Source organism: Phaenicophaeus curvirostris, chromosome 12 (assembly GCF_032191515.1).
Source record: "Phaenicophaeus curvirostris isolate KB17595 chromosome 12, BPBGC_Pcur_1.0, whole genome shotgun sequence".
Classification (NCBI taxonomy): domain Eukaryota; kingdom Metazoa; phylum Chordata; class Aves; order Cuculiformes; family Cuculidae; genus Phaenicophaeus; species Phaenicophaeus curvirostris.
The window spans coordinates 6501553-6522809 of record NC_091403.1 but is presented as its reverse complement, the minus strand read 5'-3'; the positions used below and the strand labels follow the sequence as shown (position 1 = coordinate 6522809).

Below are 21257 nucleotides of genomic sequence, written 5' to 3'. Positions count from 1 at the left end.
ACTTAGTCCTTCTTTGAGGTGTGTTTCATGAGTATATTGAGTTCATGGGTGTATTGAGTTGTATAAGTTTAAATTGGGCTTAGCTAGCCAGGTGGGATGGAGCCTAAGAAAGAGCTTTTAAAGCTCATCTGTGTAAACACTTGCTATGTTAGGGGAACATGTCAGAACATGACAACAGCTCTTTGCACTGGTACAACAGGTTACTGACTGTAATTCTCAACTAAGACAATAGATTCATGTAACCACGAAATTTAACATATTTATAAGAAGATCCAGTGTTACCTACAAAGACAAGAAAACACTGTGTATTAGCTGGGACTGAGAACCTGATTTCACCAGCGCATGGCTCCCTCCTCGCATAACCAGCTGCGGTGGAGGTCAGCTCATCCTCTCAGATATCCTTGCTGTTACAGTCAAAGAAGCAAGTGCTGTGACCTGATCCAGCTCATCAAGCACTGAAGCCAAACAGGAGATCCAAGGCAAAAGGCTTCCATATAAGGGGAGAAAGGAGGCAGGAGAGTTTTGAAGAAAAAGACAGATCAAAAGGAAAATTTTGTAGCACAATTCTACTGTCATCAACACAGCCTGCACGGTGCCGCATTTGGCCCATTATCCCAGGTATAAGAGCTATCTGGACATACTATCTGGACATGACATCTCTTCTATAGAGAACTTAGGATTAACTTTTAGAAACCATAATAATTTATCATTGAAGTAAAAAGAACAGTGAAAAGCCAAGCATTCACATGAACCAGGACTTGGATCTGACAGATGTACAGGAAAACATTCAAGCTACATACAGTAGATCATCAGCATCTGGTCCTATTGCTGTTTTTTTAAATATATGTTGTACCTTAAACAAAAAGGAAAATCCTACGACATGATGCTTGAATGCCCATTGGAGTATGCCCTGAGACAGCTCTGTGAACCATGCAATGAAGGAATCTCCACAGTTAGTCCAGTTTTAGGGAGCCCGTTAGTAAATTGGAACAAGCAAGGCTACGGAACTGAGTAGTCTGCAAGTTTGAGAACTCTTTGCAGAAAACATAAGCTCTGTTTTACTGTGAATAGTGTGATGCTTGTCTGAGCAGTGGCTTGTTGCAGAGTACAGTCTTGTTAGCTCACCTCTGGGCATAACAGGTCGTTGTCACTTGCATGGAAATGAAAACAGTAGTTAATGAACTAATTAATTCAGTCAGTGTTTAAAAATCCCTCCTTCCTATTACCCCCCTCCATCCATGATGCCTAAGTAAACTGTGTAGAAAGGGGTCTGATTCCCCTCTGTCTCTGACTTCGAGTATATACCCAGTGCTCCCTCTTCACACAGTTAGCTTTGATGTAAAGGCACCGTGTGTGCTGGCTACTAACTCTACCTAAACCCATCATAGGCACTCCTTGTGTAATGTGCACCTTGCTTCAGCGTGCAAGACATTTGGTTCCCAAAAACATGATAGGATGGCTAGAGTAACCACTAACCAGACATGCTGGAATGCATGAAAGTGTCCAAGATTAGTCATTTGGCAGCAATCCTGGGGAAATCTAGCTTTACATATCCCACTCTGGACAGGAAGGTTTAGTGCTTGGGGCCTTTTGGCAGGCTTCAATCTGACTCTGCCTTGCAGAGCACAGCACAGCTCAGATCAGCCATGACTACAACAGCTAGAGCCAGGATGCAATTGCCATGAAAATCTGGATCGTTCACTTTATCAAATCCATCCCCAGCATATTCTTTTCTTCACCAAAAAACCACAAACCTAAACAAACCCTTTCCTATGCTGGGCCTTGATTTTTATTTTTTTTTCTGAATAATTTCAGCTTCTTTGTTTGTCAGCTGATAGGAAAGTGCATGTGTGGCGTACACATTGATCAGAAATCTGGTGGATGTTCGTATATTATACAAGAGATCAAAGGTTGGAGAAATTTCATTCTCATTTGAGAGCAGCAAAACAAGGTTATTGAAGTGGGTACATGCTATTCTCACATACACAAATCAAGACAAATGCAAGACTGCATTTAGATGCTACAAAGCTGGCAAGACTGAGAAACAGCAACACTTCTTTGGTCCCCGAAGTTTGATGCAGGACTTGCATGGACACAGAAGAGGAACTGGCACCTGCACCTCCCTGCCCTTCTAACAAGGGATCCAGTCACCTACACGTAACGTAACCTGTTTGTTATGCCACATCCACACCAGGCAAGAGCTCAGAGCCCGCGCCATCGCTTTGAGCAAGCCAGCTCATCCAAACCAGCAGCCAAGTGCTGCACAGGGACAACTCTGGAATAACTCACCAACAGCACAGCTGGAGCAGCATAGCCTGGATCCTTGGTTTAGTGCGTTTGACTCTCAAAAGAACCAGTTTGCTTGAACTTAGTGCTGGGCTGAGACACAATTAGTCCCACCAGTTCTAGAGCTAGCATGGAACTTGAGACCACGGACGTTGGCATCACACTGCTGCGTGGCGCTGCCACGGCCTCGGAATTTCTGCTCAGAGCTGCAGAAAATAAACCAGTTAAAACATGCAGAAACCGGCAGCTGCCTTCATGTTTTTCACGTATTAAGCTGCAGAACTGGTGCCAAGAACTCCTGCACTTAGGGCTGCACAGATGATATTGCTCCTTCAATGTATGACATTCATGTAGCATTCCAGTGAGGAAAGAAACCAGCACAACCAAATGGATGAATGGAAAAAAGAACTGCTTCAGGTTGATTTAAAGAAGATATTTAGTCATGCTTGGGAAGGAATAAAAAGAGAACAGGTGACCGAAATAGAATGAAGCAATTGGAAACAGCTGGTATTTGATTAAAAGAAAGATACTGTCTGGGGTGAGAAATTTAAAAGCCTCGAGTATTTTGAAAGGGCAAATTATGCATGACTTTTTAATCCTTTAAATGGTGCCAGGTTATCCAGAATCCACTCCAGAAAGGTTTCTGAAACAGTTTATTCTAGAACTAAGCCAAAACCTTCAGCCAACTTTGGAAAATCTTATGCAGAGTCAAACCAACGTTTTGTGAGCTCATGTCAATGTGGGAAAACTGCTCCAGCTGAAAGCATGAGGGAATAGTTTTGCAAAGGAACCCCTGAGCGTCAGCTGGGTTTTATGATTTGCAGCAAGAAGAGGCAGAAAAGGAAACTAAAATCCTTAATAGAAGAAAAAGAAAAATAGAAGGTTTGAGTTGCATTTGCTGACAGAACCATTATTGTCTTTTCATTTCACAAAGAGTACAAAAATTTCATGCTGTTCTGGAAACAAAAGTAGGTGTTTGCGTTACATGCGATTTACGTCAGTGCACTTAGCATACAGATGTGGAAGATGGTTCCTCAGTCCTGCCCACAGCACCTCGTGACTATGAATGTGACAAAACCCATTTTATTGCTCAAGCCGGCGCCCAAATCACACTAACTACCACTCAAATCTCTGCAACTCAGACAGCGCAGTCTCCCCCAGCTAGTAGGTATGCAGGTGTCACAGCCCACAGGGCACACAGGTGATGCTGTTGTAGGCACCAACAAATTTCTTTGCCAATGCAACCTTTTTTCAGGCTTCGTGTAAACTTTCAGGCACATCCAAATCTGAGGCACCCTCATCATTCATGTTTCTGGGTCACCAGCTGCTCTTTACATGCTATCAGACTCTTTTTTTTTTCTCCTGCTCTCTTGGTTTTTTTTTAATGCTCTCAAAAAGTTAGTGGATAAATAACAGGTATTACTTTGTCCCCTTAGTAAATCATTGGCAGACCTGGATCAGCATTTTAAGATGTATGGACATAGGTAGGAAAACAACCAGACAGTATATTACTACTTTTCATAACAAGTACTGATGTTTTGCTTCCATGAGCATCCAAATCTTTTTAAGTCACAAGTAGGAAGTGTGCTGTAATAAGCAAATATAAAGTTAGATGCTCTTGGCTGTATAAAGCCATATGGAAGAAGAGAAGAGGAGCTATGTGAAATCCATGACAGCTGGGAAACACTATGTACATAGAATCCAAAGAAAGTATACATTGCCAGCCTGAGAAAATAAAAAATCAATAAGTATTATGTTAACTCACAAAACACCTTTTGTGGGAGATCAGATCTGTTTGGAAATTTAAGCCAAATTTGGGAAATGATTATGAGCACAGGCAAAAATTCAAACCAGATATGTATAACATATTCAAATATGTTTTGAGCAGAGGGGTTGGACTAGATGATCTCCAGAGGTCCCTTCCAACCTCAACTATTCTACGATTCTGTGAAATGTTTTGCTTTGGTATTTTCTAAATGAAATGGTTTGGGTTTGATTTTTTTTCTTTTCCAAAATTAAAGGGGACAAAACCAAACAGCTTATAAAGAAGCACCAGGCATTCTGTTTGGAACTGAATAAAAACATGCTGCAAAATTTAAGAATTTTCCTTCTAAACCCCCTCAATTTTCTCCAAATGAACCTCTGCTTTTAGTTTCATTAAATCTATGGGTTTTTTTCATATTTGAGGAGGAGGAGTTAGAGACTAAACCAGAAAAACTCACCATTCATCCAACTCTGCTCTCAACCCCTATTTTGTTATTCACAGGTGAAAAACTGCAACGATGATAAATGCTTTCAGATGTACCCCTGTTTCTTCAGGGCTGAAGGTGCAGAGCAGGCATCTCTGCAGCCAACGATAACAAACAGTGATGCCAACCTTGTGCGTTTCCATGGCCATGGTGCCCCAGAGACCTCCTCTTTCATCCATACGCTCCTCCCTTCCAGAGCCACCCCATCGCATCTCTCTGAGGTTGGGGAAGGAGGGGCAGTTCAGATACACCCATTTCCCAAAAGATTTTGTTTCAAGGGGGAAGAAGAAGGAGCGAGGGGAAGGGTTTCTCTCTTTCATTCTTTCTCCGGGCCAATTTGTCCATCGTGTGTAGTAACTGGTGGAAGGGAAACTGGTTAGAGAGCAGAGGGAAGTAGCATAGGGAGCACCGTTGCACAACCATAAGCCACCAGAATGAAGCTAGTGTCCCCAGGGCTGTACTGACAAAGCAGAGCAATATTTTCCTATAAACACTAAAACCTCTTGCAGTTAACCCTTGTGCTTGGGCTGGATGGGAATACACGACACCAGCAGATCACCTACACCAGAGATTGACTCGAGGCCACTTGGGGTCGGTGACAGCTTTGGCTAAACACATGCTCGTGGCCAGCAGTGCAAAAGGTGCTGCTGAGGTTGCTGGGACTGACAGAAGTTTGAGAGGCATCCCAGGAACATCCCAAGGGCAGAGGGAAATGGGGTCTGAGTGCCTGCAGGCTTCGTGGCAGCCAGGTGTCCTCTCCATGCCACACGCCGATCAATGTTCCAGGCACACAGTCCTCCAATCGCAGCTGGGACCCCGGTAGCGTGATCCCACAAAGCACAGAGGACCTGCTCCACTATAAACCAGCTTTTGCCTCGGTAGCCAGGGCCCGGGGGACAATTTACCAGTTTTCATACTAAGGGTCTTAGAGTTATCAGCTAAATCTCTGGCTCATCTAAGTATTTCAGTCTCTGACAGAGCTTGTCAGAATTTCCATCCAGCAAACTTCCTCTGAAGAAGAATTATTACTAAAGCTTTTATTACACTTATTAAAAAAAAAGTCTATCCTGACTATTTAAAAAAAAAAAAAAGTAAATTTCAAAACCTCAAATTCTTTTTTGTTTTGGTTGGTTGGTTGATCATGGGTTTTTTTCTCTTAGCTTCTCATCCCACTCTCGTCATCTTTTCTTTGCTACTGTCAGGAACAAAACGGAAAAGCAAGTGTGTGGAGGGAGCAACAGAGCCCACAAAGTCACCTTCTGTACCCAAAACAAGCTGAAAAAAAGAAAGAAAAGCAAAGTCAGGGTCTGGCTATGTGCCCTGAGAAGAGGTGTCTGGAGAACTGCTTTTCACTTGACTACACGGTCAACTCAAATTCTCCATGTGCCCTGTGTTATTTAAGGAGTAAATGGTTAGGGCTGTGATCAGTACCTGCTATGAGCTATGGGAGTTGATTTGCAGCCTGATTCTCAGGACAGGGCTTGTACGTGCATCAGGGGAAAATGTCAAACCCCCATTACACTCAGATACCTGCTGCTGGTAAAATACCACCGCCGTGCATTTGCGCAATAGCCCTGTTTCTCCACATTTATCAAGAAATCTCAGACCGCTACTGCAAACACAAAGGAGCTTCACCACACCTAAGCAGGAGGTCGGGATCAGTACAAACAGGGGAACAGGCAAAGAGTGAGAAAAATGCCAGTCCTAGGGAGAGGAGGCAGCTCATCGTATCAGCACTTGTCTGATCGCACAGCAACACTTCAGTATAAAGAAAACCAAATCTCCATTATAATGTCACATTTTTGGACTAGGCTCCCACCTGTTAATTTCTATTGATTGACACGTGGAACAGCACACTTTGATCATCTTGTTAATCAGGTATTCTTGCAGCAATATGTGACGCAGTTTCAATAAGCCAGGTTAAGTCCTTGTGTACACAAGGAAGCGAGTACAAGAAAAGGCAATGATGAAACTACTTTTTTTGCAAGAAGTAACCAGAGACCGAGTGCTTTATATGCTTTGGAAAATTTCACTTCATTTATATGATTTTTCATGACTTTCTGCTTAGCATGACAAGGTGTTATCCCTCTAGCTGTGACCGGTTTGGCTTGAAAGTCAAGATTTTGCAAACCGGCATGGCCCGAGGCTTTAAGCTTGCAGGGAGCTCAGTAATTCATTTCAAGGGAGCATCTCCTCTATACAGTGTGTTTTGGTCATCGAAAATACTACCCACTCTTGAGGCTGCTGCTTAGAGGCTCGATAGTTTTCAGCAGACAGGACTGCTGAGTTACTGTAGCCCTGTCGCCTGCTTCAGAGAAAAAGGTCCTTCCTCTCCAAGGCACCAAAGGAGGAGACCGCAGCGCTGCCGCAGAGGAAAAGCACCAGTACCAAATGAGGCTGCCCAGCTCCAGATAGGCACCTCACTGCACGGCTGACCCCACAGCCTCCCAACAGAATTACATTTGCAAAAGCAGCTGACTGGCCAAGACACCGACCGGTCCCAGCTCCCACTGATAGCAGCAGGGACTACAAGCACTGGGATACTGAAAAATCAGAGCAGTGACACCAGCCTGTGCCTCTCTCCCATTTATGAGTGTGGCTCAGCCTCTTAGGGACCGTAACTGAGTCTTTATGAAGCCCTTGGATAGGTTTTACTGCAAAACAAAGCTAAGAATGAACATGTACGATTACACCAGGACAATAGCCTAAACTTAACAATCGCTTCCTGTAATTGTCTGAGGCAGCCTGTAGACCAAAGCATCATCTCATGATAAATCCTTGTTCGTCATTTACCATCATTAATCTATACTGTCAGAATGAATTAAGTGCAGAAGCGCATGTTAATTACAATTCGGATGACACTCCAGCTTTAATTATCATGACTTCAAAGTAAACAGTGCCAGTTAATCAACCTCAAACACCACAAATGGTTGTGGGAGGAAAGCGGTATTCAGCAGGCTGCACCACTGCCCAGCTTGCAGGGTCTGCAGCTACAAGGCTGGCATTAGATCATTACTTTTCCAAATTGCTCTCTATTCCTATCCACATTAGTCAGGTCTATGGGACACTTTTTCCACTGCCTATGACATGCCTTAAATTAGGGGTGACCAATTTTGTCAACATGTAGCAACCTAGCCTTATTTATAGAACACTTCAAATTAAACAGCAAAAGCTCCCACTGTCCTTTTATGCCTTTTCATTCTGCATTTAACAGCTACTTATTCATTTTACTTACCAAATAGGTCTATGTTTTTATAGCTTGTGGTCCCCATTTCAATATTATTTTATGCCATTTTCTGGAGAGCTAGGATCATGGAATAAACCTAAACAGCTGGACAGTTGGAGAGGCACTGGGAGAGCAGCTAGCATTGTTGCAAAGGCCCTCGAATCCCATCAGACCAAAATGCAGCCCTTTTGTTATTGTAGGACCTGAGATAAATCTTTCAAACCCCACCAGTCTGCTCCTGAGCTTCTCCATGTGGTTCTCAGCAGGCAGGTTGACTGCTCACTCTGGCTGCTATCAGCGTTAGGCACCTGAAGAGGAGAACAGATAAAGTTCTCTCTATCTCCTGCAAACAGGACAGGAGAAGGTGGGCTCACACAGTATGGAGACAGCATGGTAAGAAGAAATTCTAATGCTCAAACTACCAAAGTGTTGGCACAGGCTGCCCAGTGAGGCTGCAGGGTCTCCAGCAACAAAGGCTTTAAGAAGCCGGGGTATCCGCTGCAGAGCCCAGGGTTCACATCGCCTCTGGGGTGCTGGGCATTTCCCGCTGTTTGATCCACCTTGTGAAAAAAAAACCTCAATTTTTCCCTAAAACTTCTGCGCAAAATGCAAAAGCCTGAGGAGATACAAGTAGCCTGTGAAATGTCCTCTTTTGCTCTCTCAAGGAGAGCAAACCAAGGAAATAAGGAGTTACAGAAATAAACCAATAAAGTAAAATTAAAATGTGGAATTTAATCACTCAGGAGATGGGAAATTCAAGGCTATGGTACCCATGGCAACTACTATTTGTCCACAGCGTATGGAACATTAACCTTAACTCCACATGCGGAAACAGAAAAAAATTATGGGACATACCACGTCTGAATGCATATTTCATGCAGAGGGTACCCTGTGAGGGCTGCTGTGGAAACAATAATTAAATTTCCTGACTGCACAGCAGGTAGGTTCATGCACAAATAGCTCTTCTGAGACGAGCTAACGTCAGCAGAGAGACTCCCAGCTCATCCCCACAGTTTGGGCAGGGAAAATTCAAGGTCTCGCTTTGGCCGCAGTATCATGTCCTGCCTTATAAGCTTCTGGCTGCTGCTCAGATTTTGTTTTGAAAATTGCCATCTGTTGACTTAGGGAATGTTGTGATGTTTCTTTCAGTTGTTTGGGTCAACAAGATTTCTGCGTTTCTTGTATGTTTTCCTTTTCAGCAACTGAGGCAACAGTGGTTGTTCAACAAAGCAGAAGTCCAGTTCCTACTGGGTTTATTCAAATGTGAGAACCAGATTATTGCTGAGTTAGACAGCAAACAAGTTATCAAAACCTGAGAGAGTTTTACACTTGTCTTGAGCTCAATTTTAACCCCAGGCTGGGTGCTGAGGGGTCAGGTTACTTACAGAAAAAGCCAAAACCAAAGCCAGTCATACAGACGATAACCCTGTGGAAAGAACTGTTGTCCTTAAAGTCTCGGTTTTTACATGACCTTGGGCAATTGCTGAGTGGCGTATCAGAGAGAAGAAGCTGAGAAGACTAATTGCAGTCGTGGAGCTATTTAAAGATGAATCAGTTTAACAAAAATTACTTCTATCTTTTGCCACCACCCTGGGTCTCAGAAGCAGGGAGTCTGCTTGGTTCTGACCTCCCCCCAGCCTCACTTTGGAGGTGCTGCCTGCGATCTCCTCCCAGAGCCAGTGGTAGGTTGAGGAGAGGCAGAAGTCCCTCACGCCACAGCCCACAAGGGAAGGAGGGGTCTCTCTCTGCTCCTGAACACAACCTGGCTGAACACCTTCCCTGGCACCCAAACTCAGCACCCAGCATCTCCCACGCTGAAGCTTTCAGCAGGGGCTGGGTGAGAGCCTGGCTCCGCTCTCATCACTCCTAATAAACCAGTTTTAATGCATCCGCAGCACCAGCTGGTGTAGCTCAGGTCTGACCTCTATCCCCATGCCACAGGCTGACGGGACAAGGACAAAACGCAGTCGCTGATGGCATCGATGAAGTAGCCACATGCTCCTGGGCAGGGCAGGCTGGGGTTCCTGTGTGTGGTGGGAGACTTTGTGGGCTCCCCATCCCCATTTGGTGCCTCCCCACAGCAGCCACAGCTGGGGCTGTTTGCTCAGATGGAGCTCCCTGCAGAGGCGAGGAGGGCAGCTGTATGAAACGCAATAAAACTCCTTCTGAGCAGCAGTGTCCTCGTGTGATACTGTGCCAGAGGGCTTCCATCCAGTAGTTTTGGACGTATTTTACCCAGTCAAGGCCACATTTATCTAGCAGCGATTCAAAGCGAGGAGATCTCCCACTGTGGAGAAGATTGGTGTTTCTTTCACCTGCTCTTCAAAATAACAGCGCTCACACGAAGACCCTTTGCTAGAAAACCATCCCAGGGCTGTCCCGGACCACGGCTAACGGGCAAAGCTGACTGCACACAGCCTGATTCATACCCATAACCTGGAGTCGCGGTGAGCAGAAAGCAGCAGCGTCTCCCCACGGCTGACTTAATGGCCATGGGGTGCCCACCACATGCCCTGTTTGTTGCTCAAACACACACTACGCCGTGTTGTGCCCACTCTGCTCCTCCTTCCTGAAGTCTCCGAAAACCTTAAAGTTAGCTCTGAAATGGAAACCGACGGCCACACAACAGCAACAGGCTTGAAAGTCCCCACAGGACCATAAAAGCCAGAAAGAGATCATTTTATGTGAAGGAAAACAAGTACAAGGTAGACTTCTTGCAAATACCCGCTGAGACCCACAGGAGAGGGTACCAGGGTCAGCCGAGCTGAATAAGAACCATGCTGTTTGCCAGCACCCTTCACACAGCTCCCAACAGCAGCGCCGCTGCCCTTCGCTCCTAGAAATGCAGGCGCTCTTCTCCAGCAGGGTTTGCCATCGCTTGTGCAAACTCCAGAGCAGGCTCACAAGGGCTGGGCTGAAACCAGCAGCCTCATTTCCAGAGGGCTGTTAGTAACCTTGGACTCTTCTCACTGTAAGCATCTTAAAGATGAGCTATTCCTCACCAGGGAGAAATCAGGATTTGATGCTGCACAGCAATGAACAGCTGAACAAGACAGATCTTGAAATACGGCTGCATATGTTTTCACAGAAGTCATGGCAGATTCAGGAATTAATCTGGCCAGACCCCATCATGATATCTGTAAACTAATCCGAGTTCAGGCAGACTTGAACGCTGCTGAAAAATCCCACCCTCCGAATGATTTCCATTTCTGAATCTCTGACTTGCTGCTTATGGAAAGAAAAACAAGTGCAGCGATGAGGTAAATGTGTTTTTTAATGCATTACTGTTACCTTTAACAGCTTACGGTAATGACTTTACCACCCATATTTATTGCTAATCCAGATCAGCACTGGAGGGGGAGGAGGAATAATTTCTGCCACAAAGCTTGTGCTCAGTCAAAACATTGTTTTTTCCTCATCACGTGAAAGCCATAGCCCAGGCAGACTTATTTGCAGACTGTTAATGGCTAGAAGTATCCCTTTTCTAGGAGTTTGCTCTCGTTTCTCACAACTGCTCGCATTTTCCCTGGCATCGCTTCCGCAGAGCAGCAAGTGCAGCCTGAGCTGCGACAAAGCAGCAAAGCTGAAGCGTCCAGCAAGCTCCGCTGAATTTGTCTTTGAAGAGTTTCCTCAAAAGCAGCACAAGCTACTTTGCCAACTGATTTTTCCAGCCTGCAGCTACAGAGCAAAGTGTGGCTGTGGACCTGTGTCAAAGGTACATTTGTTAACACATTTTCCCTGGGGTGCTAATTAACATTTACATCGAGTACTATGAGAGTGAAAACGCTTCAACATAAATGCACTGCAGGGAAATGCAAGGAGCAAATTCTCTCTTCTCCCCCCCAGATGCCGTGTACTATTTGCCCTTCAGGAGCTGGTGAAATTCCAGTTTGTTTTGTAATCTTCTGTTCTCTAAAATCAGATATTTCTACAGGTTAATAACTAACCAGCTTCTTTTTATTTAAAAACCTACAAGTGCGTTTCAAATTCTCTGAAAGCAGGGCCCTGCTGGCACTGGTGCGAGCCAGCCCACGTGCACGTCTGCGTGCTGAGTCACAGCACAGGCACTCCCCAGCCTAATTACAGAAAATGACAATATTTTATGATTTTTCTAATAAACATGAATAAAAGAACATCAACACACTTTCCCTTGCATCCCGAAACAGGCTCGAACCCTCTCAAACTAAAGGCTGAGAGAGGGAACACAAGTGTTCGTAGCTGGATCTTCAGTTGCCACATTTGGGGACGTTGACAAAGAGGCTCTAATGAGTAACATTTGTACCCACAAGAAGATGCAGGCAAAGTTATTTGCAAACACAAATTTGCACTTCAAAAACTGTGATGGCAGTTGCTGAACGGCTGATGAACGAGCTATTCTTGATATTATTTCTCAATACGGAGTGAGAAAAATGTGCTTTCACATTGAAGTAAAATTTTTAAGACTGCAATAACTTAAATATGGTTCAAAAAATCCTCTAGGTCTTTTTTCCCCAGAGGAAAAAGAAAAAAAAATTCTAGTTTTTAAAGGAAAAACTAGAAAATACCAGGTTTACAGAAGGAAAATTATATTCTACGAAGCGTGAAACAGCAGCATGTAAAACTTCACCTATTTTACGAACATTTAGGGCATGAGAGAATGCATATTAGTATTCAATGTATTTCCTCCTGTCACAACTGCACATCCCACCCAATGAAACCAAATTTCAATGTCTAAAGAGGTGCCAATATGCTTTAAACAAGGTATACTGCAGGTGTAGAAAACTTTGAGGAAGGAATCCAGCTGTACGCTACATTCAGAAACCAGCTTCTAAATCTCTGCCTCCACAGCAATCAGGATCTGAGATGAATAATATATACTAAGAAAACACAGACGTTTTGATTGCAAACTGGTCTAGAGTTCTGTGAACATATTTTGTTATTGTTGCCCGCTTGCCAAATATTTGGGTGAATAATTTTCAGCCTCAGTGTTTACAAACTGCTCTCATTGTTTTGTCCCTTTTTTTTTTTTCCTTTTTTTGAGTGTTGTTTGCCTCTGCCTTTTAATTGGAAATCCAACTTTGTAAACAAGAAAATGAAAATAGCAAACGGTAAATGCCAAAGCGATGCTATTTTTTTGTTGTCGTTGGAGATACTCAAGTGAAGGAGCCTAGACACTAATGAAAGCGACAGCCTGGGCAGTACCGAGGGAGATGCACCAAGTGATCAATGCTGAGCAGATGTTCCAACAGGACAAGGAGATTGTGTTTGTGGCGCTTGGCTAGCTCTTGAAAAAAAAAAAACGTATTTTCATTAGATACACCCATTTCTGTGTTCATTAAGAATATTTTTTAACGAGTAGCAAACACTCCGATATTTTGCAGACTGCCAGTTTCCTAAGTTCTCTATTTCCAGCAATTCCTATCAAGAAAAGGCAATTTTGGGCTGAAATCTTAACTGGCACATTCCTGACACAATCTCCCAGAGACTCTTTCTCCAAAGCACGAATGCCTGGATTGAAATCCTGCCCTCAGCACAGGCAATAGCAAAACTTTCACCAGTCTCCTCCAAAATTTGTACAGACAAAACAACCCCACGTATTTTTAGGGAAACCAGAATGAAGATAGAATGCCCGGCTCCCAGAACACACATCGTTTAATTTCATGCAACAGGATGAGATTAATATAAACATGCTAACCTGTCCAAATTGGAAATCTTTCAATTTTCAAGCACAGGAAACAACAAGGTTTTTTTTTTCAGACAGGATGTCAGACTTACCCCTGTGGTTATATGTGAGCTGAGGACAATGTTGTTACATGAGATCAAATTACAAACACAAGCAAACAGAAAACAATCTCTGAACGTCACTGTTCGAGATTTGACAAGAAGCACAGCTGACCCGTCAGGAAGGTTAAATGCTCTCGAGTCAGCTCTGGGAGAATATGAGGAGTTTGCTTCTGGACATCGAGTTCCATGCGGTTAGATTGTCAATTTGTTTGCCCGAGTTAATGCTTATCTCACCCTATGCTTGCTGCGGTTTTTCTAAGCACGTTTGACCTGCAGATCTCAAAGCAGTGGCTTTGCTAAAATTGTAAGAAGTTTCTGGATTTTCCAAGCACCTAAGGAAACTATTCTGGTAGTTTCCACAGCACAGAAACCTGTAGTTACTCAGATATTTGAAACTTGCAGTGAGGTGGATGACAGTCACTTAACCACACACGTTACCATTTCATTTCTATTTCTAATGTTTAGCACAACCTTGCTCTGAGGAATTTCTGAAGTTGTTTACAAAGGCTGATGCAGAGGTTGTGTTCAGTCTGGTCCAAGGGCAATGGTTTACTGAAGTCACTTGTAAACATCAGAAAGAGATAATATTTTCTGTAACTGGGGGGAAAGGAAAAAAAAATCGTCCTCACCTTGCACCAAGGACCATTAGAAACAGGGCTGGTTTCCAAAATATCTGCTCCTTCATTTTCTTCCATGTCTGATTCGCTGAAAAACTTTTGTTTGCAATGAAAACCATTAAATTACCCTCTGGGCAGAACTAAAGCAAACCACGCAGGCTCTAGGATCCCAAAAGCCCTGCCGTAAGCCACACGCCTGTTTGATCTAAGTCTTGCTCTTGGTCTAATCCAAGGTTGCAGATACTGGTTCCTTGCTGGATTTCCCAGAGACTGGCCTTCCTTTTAAGCCTTGGTAGCTCCTCTTGTCAGGCATTTATCTCCCTCAGACCTTCCTTGCAGCTCCAGGTTTTCACATAACGAATGGTAAATGTTTATGGCTTCCCAGGCTCTCCAGGAGAAGGGACACTGAACCTCTGATCATCTCAGGAGAAGCCGGGCAATGGAGTGCAATACATGGCCACACCTCTCCGCTGCCAGAGCTGGCCTAGACCATAAAATCAGAAGCAAGGTCACCCAGCAACCAGCCATTCCACGTCACTCCAGTAATAAAGCCAACTTACATTCGACTTATTGCTTCAGTAGATAAATATTTTTATTAGATGAAAGAAATCCAGGGAAGATGGCGAGAGGCTGACTGCTCTGAGCCACGATATATCGATTCTGAGCGATACCTCGCTCTGAGCCTGCATTTGTGGGCCACGTACAAAATCACAAAGCCCTGATTGCAAATCCTATTGGGGTCAAAACCCCTAAGCATTTCTCCCCCAGGACGAGGGGACCAGCGGGCTGGGTTGGTGGGTAACCCCTGCAGCAGAGCCCGTCAACTCCCACCCAGGGGGCTGCAAGACTCCCATCAGCCGCACGCTGAGCTTAAAAAAAGTTCTGCTCTCAAAAGTCTGTGTAAAATAAGGATGAATTAACAAAATAGCCCTCGGTTCCCTGCCAGAGCCTGTAAAAATCAGACTATGCCATAAGGCTGCCTCAGGGAGCTTTTTTAAGCAAGTGGGTTCTTTTTCTCAGGCTGTGGAGCAGCAACGTACCTAAAGGAGGACACTCAGTTTAGGAAGTGGTATTTCTCTCCCAACACACCTGAGGTGTTACAGAGAAGATCTACGATAAATATAAATAAAAGTAGGTAACAAAAGACCGATCCTCTTTGTTCTGTTTACACTGCGTATCAGGCAGGGCCATTGCAGATAGCTGGAGCCCCAACATTTCGAAACTGTGGTCTCTTGCGTCTATTTAAAGACACACATGGCTTCATTTTCAGAGCAGCTGTTTGGCCCACTTGGGAAAGACCTTTCTTTAAGAATCCCCAAAACAGGGGAGTCCAGGGTCTACTCTGGAAAAGTAAGGCCACTTTTTCCTCTCTCTAACGTAGAATCGTAGAATCACTAGGTTGGAAAGGACCCACAGCATCATTGAGTCCAACCATTCCCATCAATCACTAACCCATGTCCCTCAGCACCTCGTCCACCCGTCCCTTAAACACCTCCAGGGAAGGTGACTCAACCCCCTCCCTGGGTGACCTTTCTTGCTGACAATTCTTTATAAATACCTATATGGGAGGAGAAAACTTTTTTTTGTCCAGTGGCAACAGGGCAGAAACACTAACGTTAATTCTGTCAAAATATGAAGTATTTTAGTCGTATTTGGCAGCATCATAGACTTGGCAGTACAGGGATCTGATTTTTAGACCTCTTTCTGCCACTAAAGCAGAACGCGCATAAGTGATTCGCTCAGGATCACATGCTCGATTCATCTTTTCATTAATCAAATTGGTTTTCATGACATATTTCTCAGCAGTTTAATTAAAATTGGTCTTTAAGGAGTTTGAGATTATATTTTACAAAATCATCAGTAACTAGAAATGTCTATCTAGGCTACGACACGCATAATTACAGGCCCTCAAACACTATGAGCAGCGTGTGCCAGGTGTACACATAGTTGATTACATATTTATTTCAAAGAAGTGAAGTCAAATGCGATAACCAAAATAGTCAAGAAGTATAATGGCACAGGTGTCTTTTTGTGGAGAGATAGCAAAGTAAAGGATTTGGAAACCAGCAACCTAGCCTGTCTTTGCCATCAATTCTGTGATTTCAGGAGATAAATCAAAAGCTCTGTGCTTCAGCTTCCCCACCTGTGCTATGAAAGTAGCCATGCTCAGCACTACTGTCTCACAAGAGCAGCTTGCACTGAAGATATCCAACGTCTTCATCAAAACTTGCATCTCTGTCTACTGACACATAGATGAATGCTGCCATGTGCCCACACAAGCCCAAGGAAAAGCAAAGCTGACTTATCCCCAGCCTTCTCCAGTGCCAGCACAAGCCGACGGTCCTTGAGGTCCCCGGCACATCCCGCTGCCCCGTCACAGCGGGGCAAGATTTGCCTAGTTTGAAATAATTCAAGTCTCCCATGAACTCACTATCCGAACCAACAGATCACCAGCCAGGATACTCCCATCCCAGCTGGAAGATTCCGCTGCGCACAGGCTGCTGCTACAAATCTTCACCGGGTTTAAATCTCTGCGGCACTGCAGGGAGGATCCATGAGGCGCCTTTGCCTGCCCAGCCAGAAGTCAGCATAACCACAGGCAGGCTAGAAGACAGGGAATAGAGCAGAGGGAACCACACCAACCCTTGCTTAATTATTCACAAAGGTTGTTTATTACAGCAGCTTCAACGACTCTGTTTTGCACCATTCCTTTTATTCTCTCGGGCAAAAATCTCTGATCGCTAATTGCCTACTGAATTTTAAGAGAGCAGGCAAGGAGCCTGCCTGAAACACCAAATTTTGATTTTTCTCTGGTTTCTCTTTCCAGGTCACCCGTTCAGTGACGCATTAGCCACGTCCTAGAGCAGGCGAAACCAGCCTTCTGAAGTTTGCTTGCGTTAAATAGCAAGCAAAAGTGCTGTATCTCATTATCCACGTAGGTGTCCGTGGTCTTCTGCTTTGATGACATTCTGTGGCAGTAATTTTCACGGTTTTTCTGGTTTTGAATTGGCCATTTCCTAATTTAAAACAGAGAAATCAAAGGAACCACTTTCCCCATACGCAGCATAACGTAAGATAAACTTTCCTACGGTTGCTGTGGAGAAGCAAACTCACAAAGTAGTCAGCTTCAACCTTTAGTGTAAACCAGACATCTGTTCTGAGTTGTGTCCGATCACAGGAAGGAGAGCCCACAGCTTGGTTTACTCCAGACTAATTTAGGAAATCAGGACTCTCCCCATGGATTAGTCACTAACTTCCTGGGCTATGACAGGCCAGACACATTTGTCTCTGCAGCTCAGTGGTTTTCCCCTGTAAAACAAGGGTGACAGCTCTTCCCTGCCTCAGAAGGTGACTTGTGGCTGGAGGATCCAGCCCTAATACCAAACCAGAGACTAAACTTCTCAGTCCGTTTGGACATCTGCAGTCCTGATGTCGAAGCCCGCCAGGAAAGGAAAGAAGAGGAAAAAGAAAAGAGAAAGCGCAGCCGGGTCTAAAGATGGCTTTGAAGTACAGCCCAGGAGCGGAGATCAGGAAGTAAGAGCTGTAATTGCAGCTGGGTATCAGTTTCCTTTTTTATTTCAGGAGAGCCCGCAGTGTGGTGCAGTTTTTCCCTCAGAAAAGAGACAGGAACACCACCTAAACTCTGCAGGAGAACAGAGGGAGCTGGTAAATGGAAGGGGCTGTAAAGACAAAACAACTTCTTGCGTTTCTAATGCAGAGACAAGTAGAAAGCATCGTGAACATGTCTGAAATGACTGTTCTTTCTTCTGGATCAGCAGGGAAAGCTGAAAACTATTTCTCATTTTGTTTCCTAAGGAAAGCGCAACAAAGCTGGTGAGGGGGCTGGAGAGCAGGTCTTACGAGGAGCGGCTGAGAGAGCTGGGGGTGTTTAGCCTGGAGAAGAGGAGGCTGAGGGGAGACCTCACGGCTCTCTCCAACTACCTGAAACGAGGTTGTAGAGAGGAGGGAGCTGGGCTCTTCTCCCAAGTGACAGGGGACAGGACGAAAGGGAATGGCCTCAAGCTCCGCCAGGGGAGGTTTAGGCTGGACATTAGGAAAAAATTTTTCACAGAAAGGGTGATTGGGCACTGGAACAGGCTGCCCAGGGAGGGGGTTGAGTCACCTTCCCTGGAGGTGTTTAAGGCACGGGTGGACGAGGTGCTAAGGGACATGGTTTAGTGTTTGATGGGAATGGTTGGACTCAATGATCCGGTGGGCCTCTTCCAACCTGGTTATTCTATGATTACTTGTGGGCTCTGCCTGAGTTCCTGCCATACAGCCCTCTTGAAGCAAACTCAAAAGGGAGGTGATGCCAGGATCACAAAAACAGGAGGCCTGGCAGGCAGAAGAGACCTGGCGCAATGCTGGGACGGTAGCAACACCCTGACACTGCTCATACCTCACCGAGATGGATATTTCACTGTACACACAGTGGGTGCAAGCATCAAATCCAGACCTCGGGTCCTACAAGCCTTTGAGCGGAGCCCTGCTGAGGCTGCGTGTTCCGGAGGGAGCCCTGGCCTGTCCGTAACAAGCTGCTGCCATGAATAAACGTCAGAACAGGTTAATCGACATCCCGCTGTAACTTTAACACCATTAGTCAACATTAAACAAAGGTTTAAGTTTTTTCCTTTCCTGAGATAAGCTGCAAGGCAGGGATCAGGGCTGCTGTGAGAAAACATGGACTCCTGGTATCGTGAAATAAACCTGTTTGTTCCGGTTAGAAAAGGCTTGCAAGCTGAATTTGGGCACGAAATTATCGCAGAAATGACTGCGTCTTGAAAACCATTGAAAAGGGTTTGGATTTTGGTGTTTCTTAGGCATACCTGGAGTGTTTGGCCACTGTAAATCTCTTCTTGTTTAGGAAAGAAATCTCATTTTGCATCATATTGTGCTTACCTTTCAGCAAAAGAGGGGGCAGGATCTGAATATGCTGGTGTTTGCACCAGCAGTGGTGCAGTATGGTCCGTCTCTTAGCTTCACAATGAAGAAAATGAGCTACAATTGTGAAATCATTGCCTAACAATTGATAAAGACAACCACTGCAATCGCCTTCCGCCTTCTTGGCCAGTGTCCCACGTACCACACGTTACTGGATATAGAGAAAAGAGAACAGCAGTATGGTTGAGTATAAACTATGCATATAGATTATTTTTCTTCATGTCTCATCTGATTTTCTCTTTCACCATGGCCAAGTAACTCAGTATTTGCAATTCATTATTTTCTCCTTTTGTGACTATATTTATCTTCCTCCTGACAGCCCTTGGGTTCTCCCAAGGAATGGGACTTTGTGAGAAGGGTTGGGTCGAAGGAGCTAGAGAGACCAGTCCTTTGAAAACAAAGTATTGGCAAGTACATTGAACGAAGTGCCGCAGGGGACTCTTTCAGCAGGCCTTTGCTTTGCAGAAGAACGGGGTTTCTCCTTACTTTGATTCAAATCAAGACAGCCACCCACATTTCACCCTTCTTTTCAGGAACTCCCCATGGCACCACAAACACCTTGCAACATAGGAAGTCAGTCATTGCAAGAGAAATCCAGCCCACCACAAGACCAGGGAAATTCGCTTTAGACTTTCTTGCCCAGCAAGGAGGGGCAGATGTATACATTTCCTCAGTCTTCAAAATTCACGACGTGGGAACAGCAAGCCCACACACCCAGAAAAAGTTGCCGTTGCTACTACCATACTGAAGAAATATAATGACTATTTATTCCCCATGAGAGGAAAAACCTGTAGTAAATAAAATATTTTTTTTATATAAAGCATTTATTTAAAATAGTGACATCATAAAGTGTTAAGTAATGGTATTTTTAACAATATTTTTAAAAGATTGTAATTACTTCCTATTCTACATGGGTGTCACACACAGCAGCCATCATACTGCTCACTTGTCAACTACAGAAAAAAATAATAATTAGGGTATAATTGTTACATGAACTGCGTAACACAGCTGGGATCACTGAATAAGTTTGATCACTGAATAAGTTTGATAAGTCTGGGATCACTTTGAATAAGTTCAGTATTACAGGTAGCTAGAGCCTAGCTCTACCCAGCATCCCTACGAACATCAAGCAGGTGACCTAAAACAGTTATTTCAGTGCCTTGGTGGCTCAGAAGTAATAACAGGAAAAGAGTAAAGAGGACAGATCGTGTTTGCATTTAAATTCGCTGTTCAAAAGCGCATCACTGATGTACTAGCAAGACGAGATTACATATTGCAGAAGAAATAATGTTGCAATTCACAAACAATTGCTGCTTCTGTAGATACTTAAATTGTATTTTGTCCTAATGGCTTGAAATTTCTTCAGGGTAATGTGAATCACTTCCAGTTCCTCTTAATTCCTGGTTCGTCCAAGCACATTTAATATTTCAAAGTGTTAGCAGTATGTTTTCATTAACAGAAGGAAATATTCTGAACAGTAATCTGAGGGGACAGGAACCGCTGAGATAAACCACATCACCCACAGAAATCTCACCTGTGTTGCAGCTCAGCAAAATACCAACATTTGATTTTAATTGCCTGTGGGGAGGGAGGCATAACTGAACCCCAGTGCAGGATTTAAAACAATGAAACAATGGGGAATGGTCTATAAATGTATGACTTTGGGGCCACATTTTTAAAATGAATGGCTATGTCAATGCATTTTTTATGGTACTCAGCCTATGCGAGGGATGTTTCAAAGGGCAGAGATCAATCCTAATTTGGCCCTAATGTCATTTCTGACCCCCTGTTCAAGCCTAAACAACGCAGCCAGCCCTGAAAGAGATGCCTGTGTCCTTGTACTCCACAGCAATTCCTTTCACGTATATATTAACAAATATGTATGTTTTGATGCTGAGAAGTAGCACTTTACGTATGATCAAATAAGTTATACTTACAGGTGAAAAACACTTTGAGGTGTTTTCACTCATTTTGATCAAAATGTCAACAGGAACGATGTGAATGAACAAAAACTGTGGGTTTGGGAAGGGGTTTTAACAAGGGATTCCCTTTCCTGTACCTCCCTTATTTCACAGTGGTAAGGTTTCCTCGGTAAACGCGTGCCTGGCATTTGAGGGTCTTGCATGGGCAGTGCTACAGCTCATCTAATGGTGAGCTCTCGTTAGGGACCCTCAA

The 21257-nt window shown here is 44.2% G+C and overlaps 2 protein-coding genes across 2 annotated transcripts in view; one reads left to right on the top strand and one right to left on the bottom strand.

The window, feature by feature from the left end:
- The window catches only part of PDE8A (phosphodiesterase 8A), a 153355-nt gene extending 139055 nt beyond the window's left edge, over window positions 1-14300 (bottom strand). The window contains exon 1 of the mRNA XM_069866989.1: window positions 14154-14300. Within this exon, the coding sequence (XP_069723090.1) occupies window positions 14154-14219 (66 nt within the window). The 5' untranslated portion in view covers window positions 14220-14300. The remainder of the gene's footprint in view (window positions 1-14153) is intronic.
- The window catches only part of HOMER2 (homer scaffold protein 2), a 324814-nt gene that overhangs the window by 256034 nt on the left and 47523 nt on the right, over window positions 1-21257 (top strand). The window lies entirely within an intron of this gene.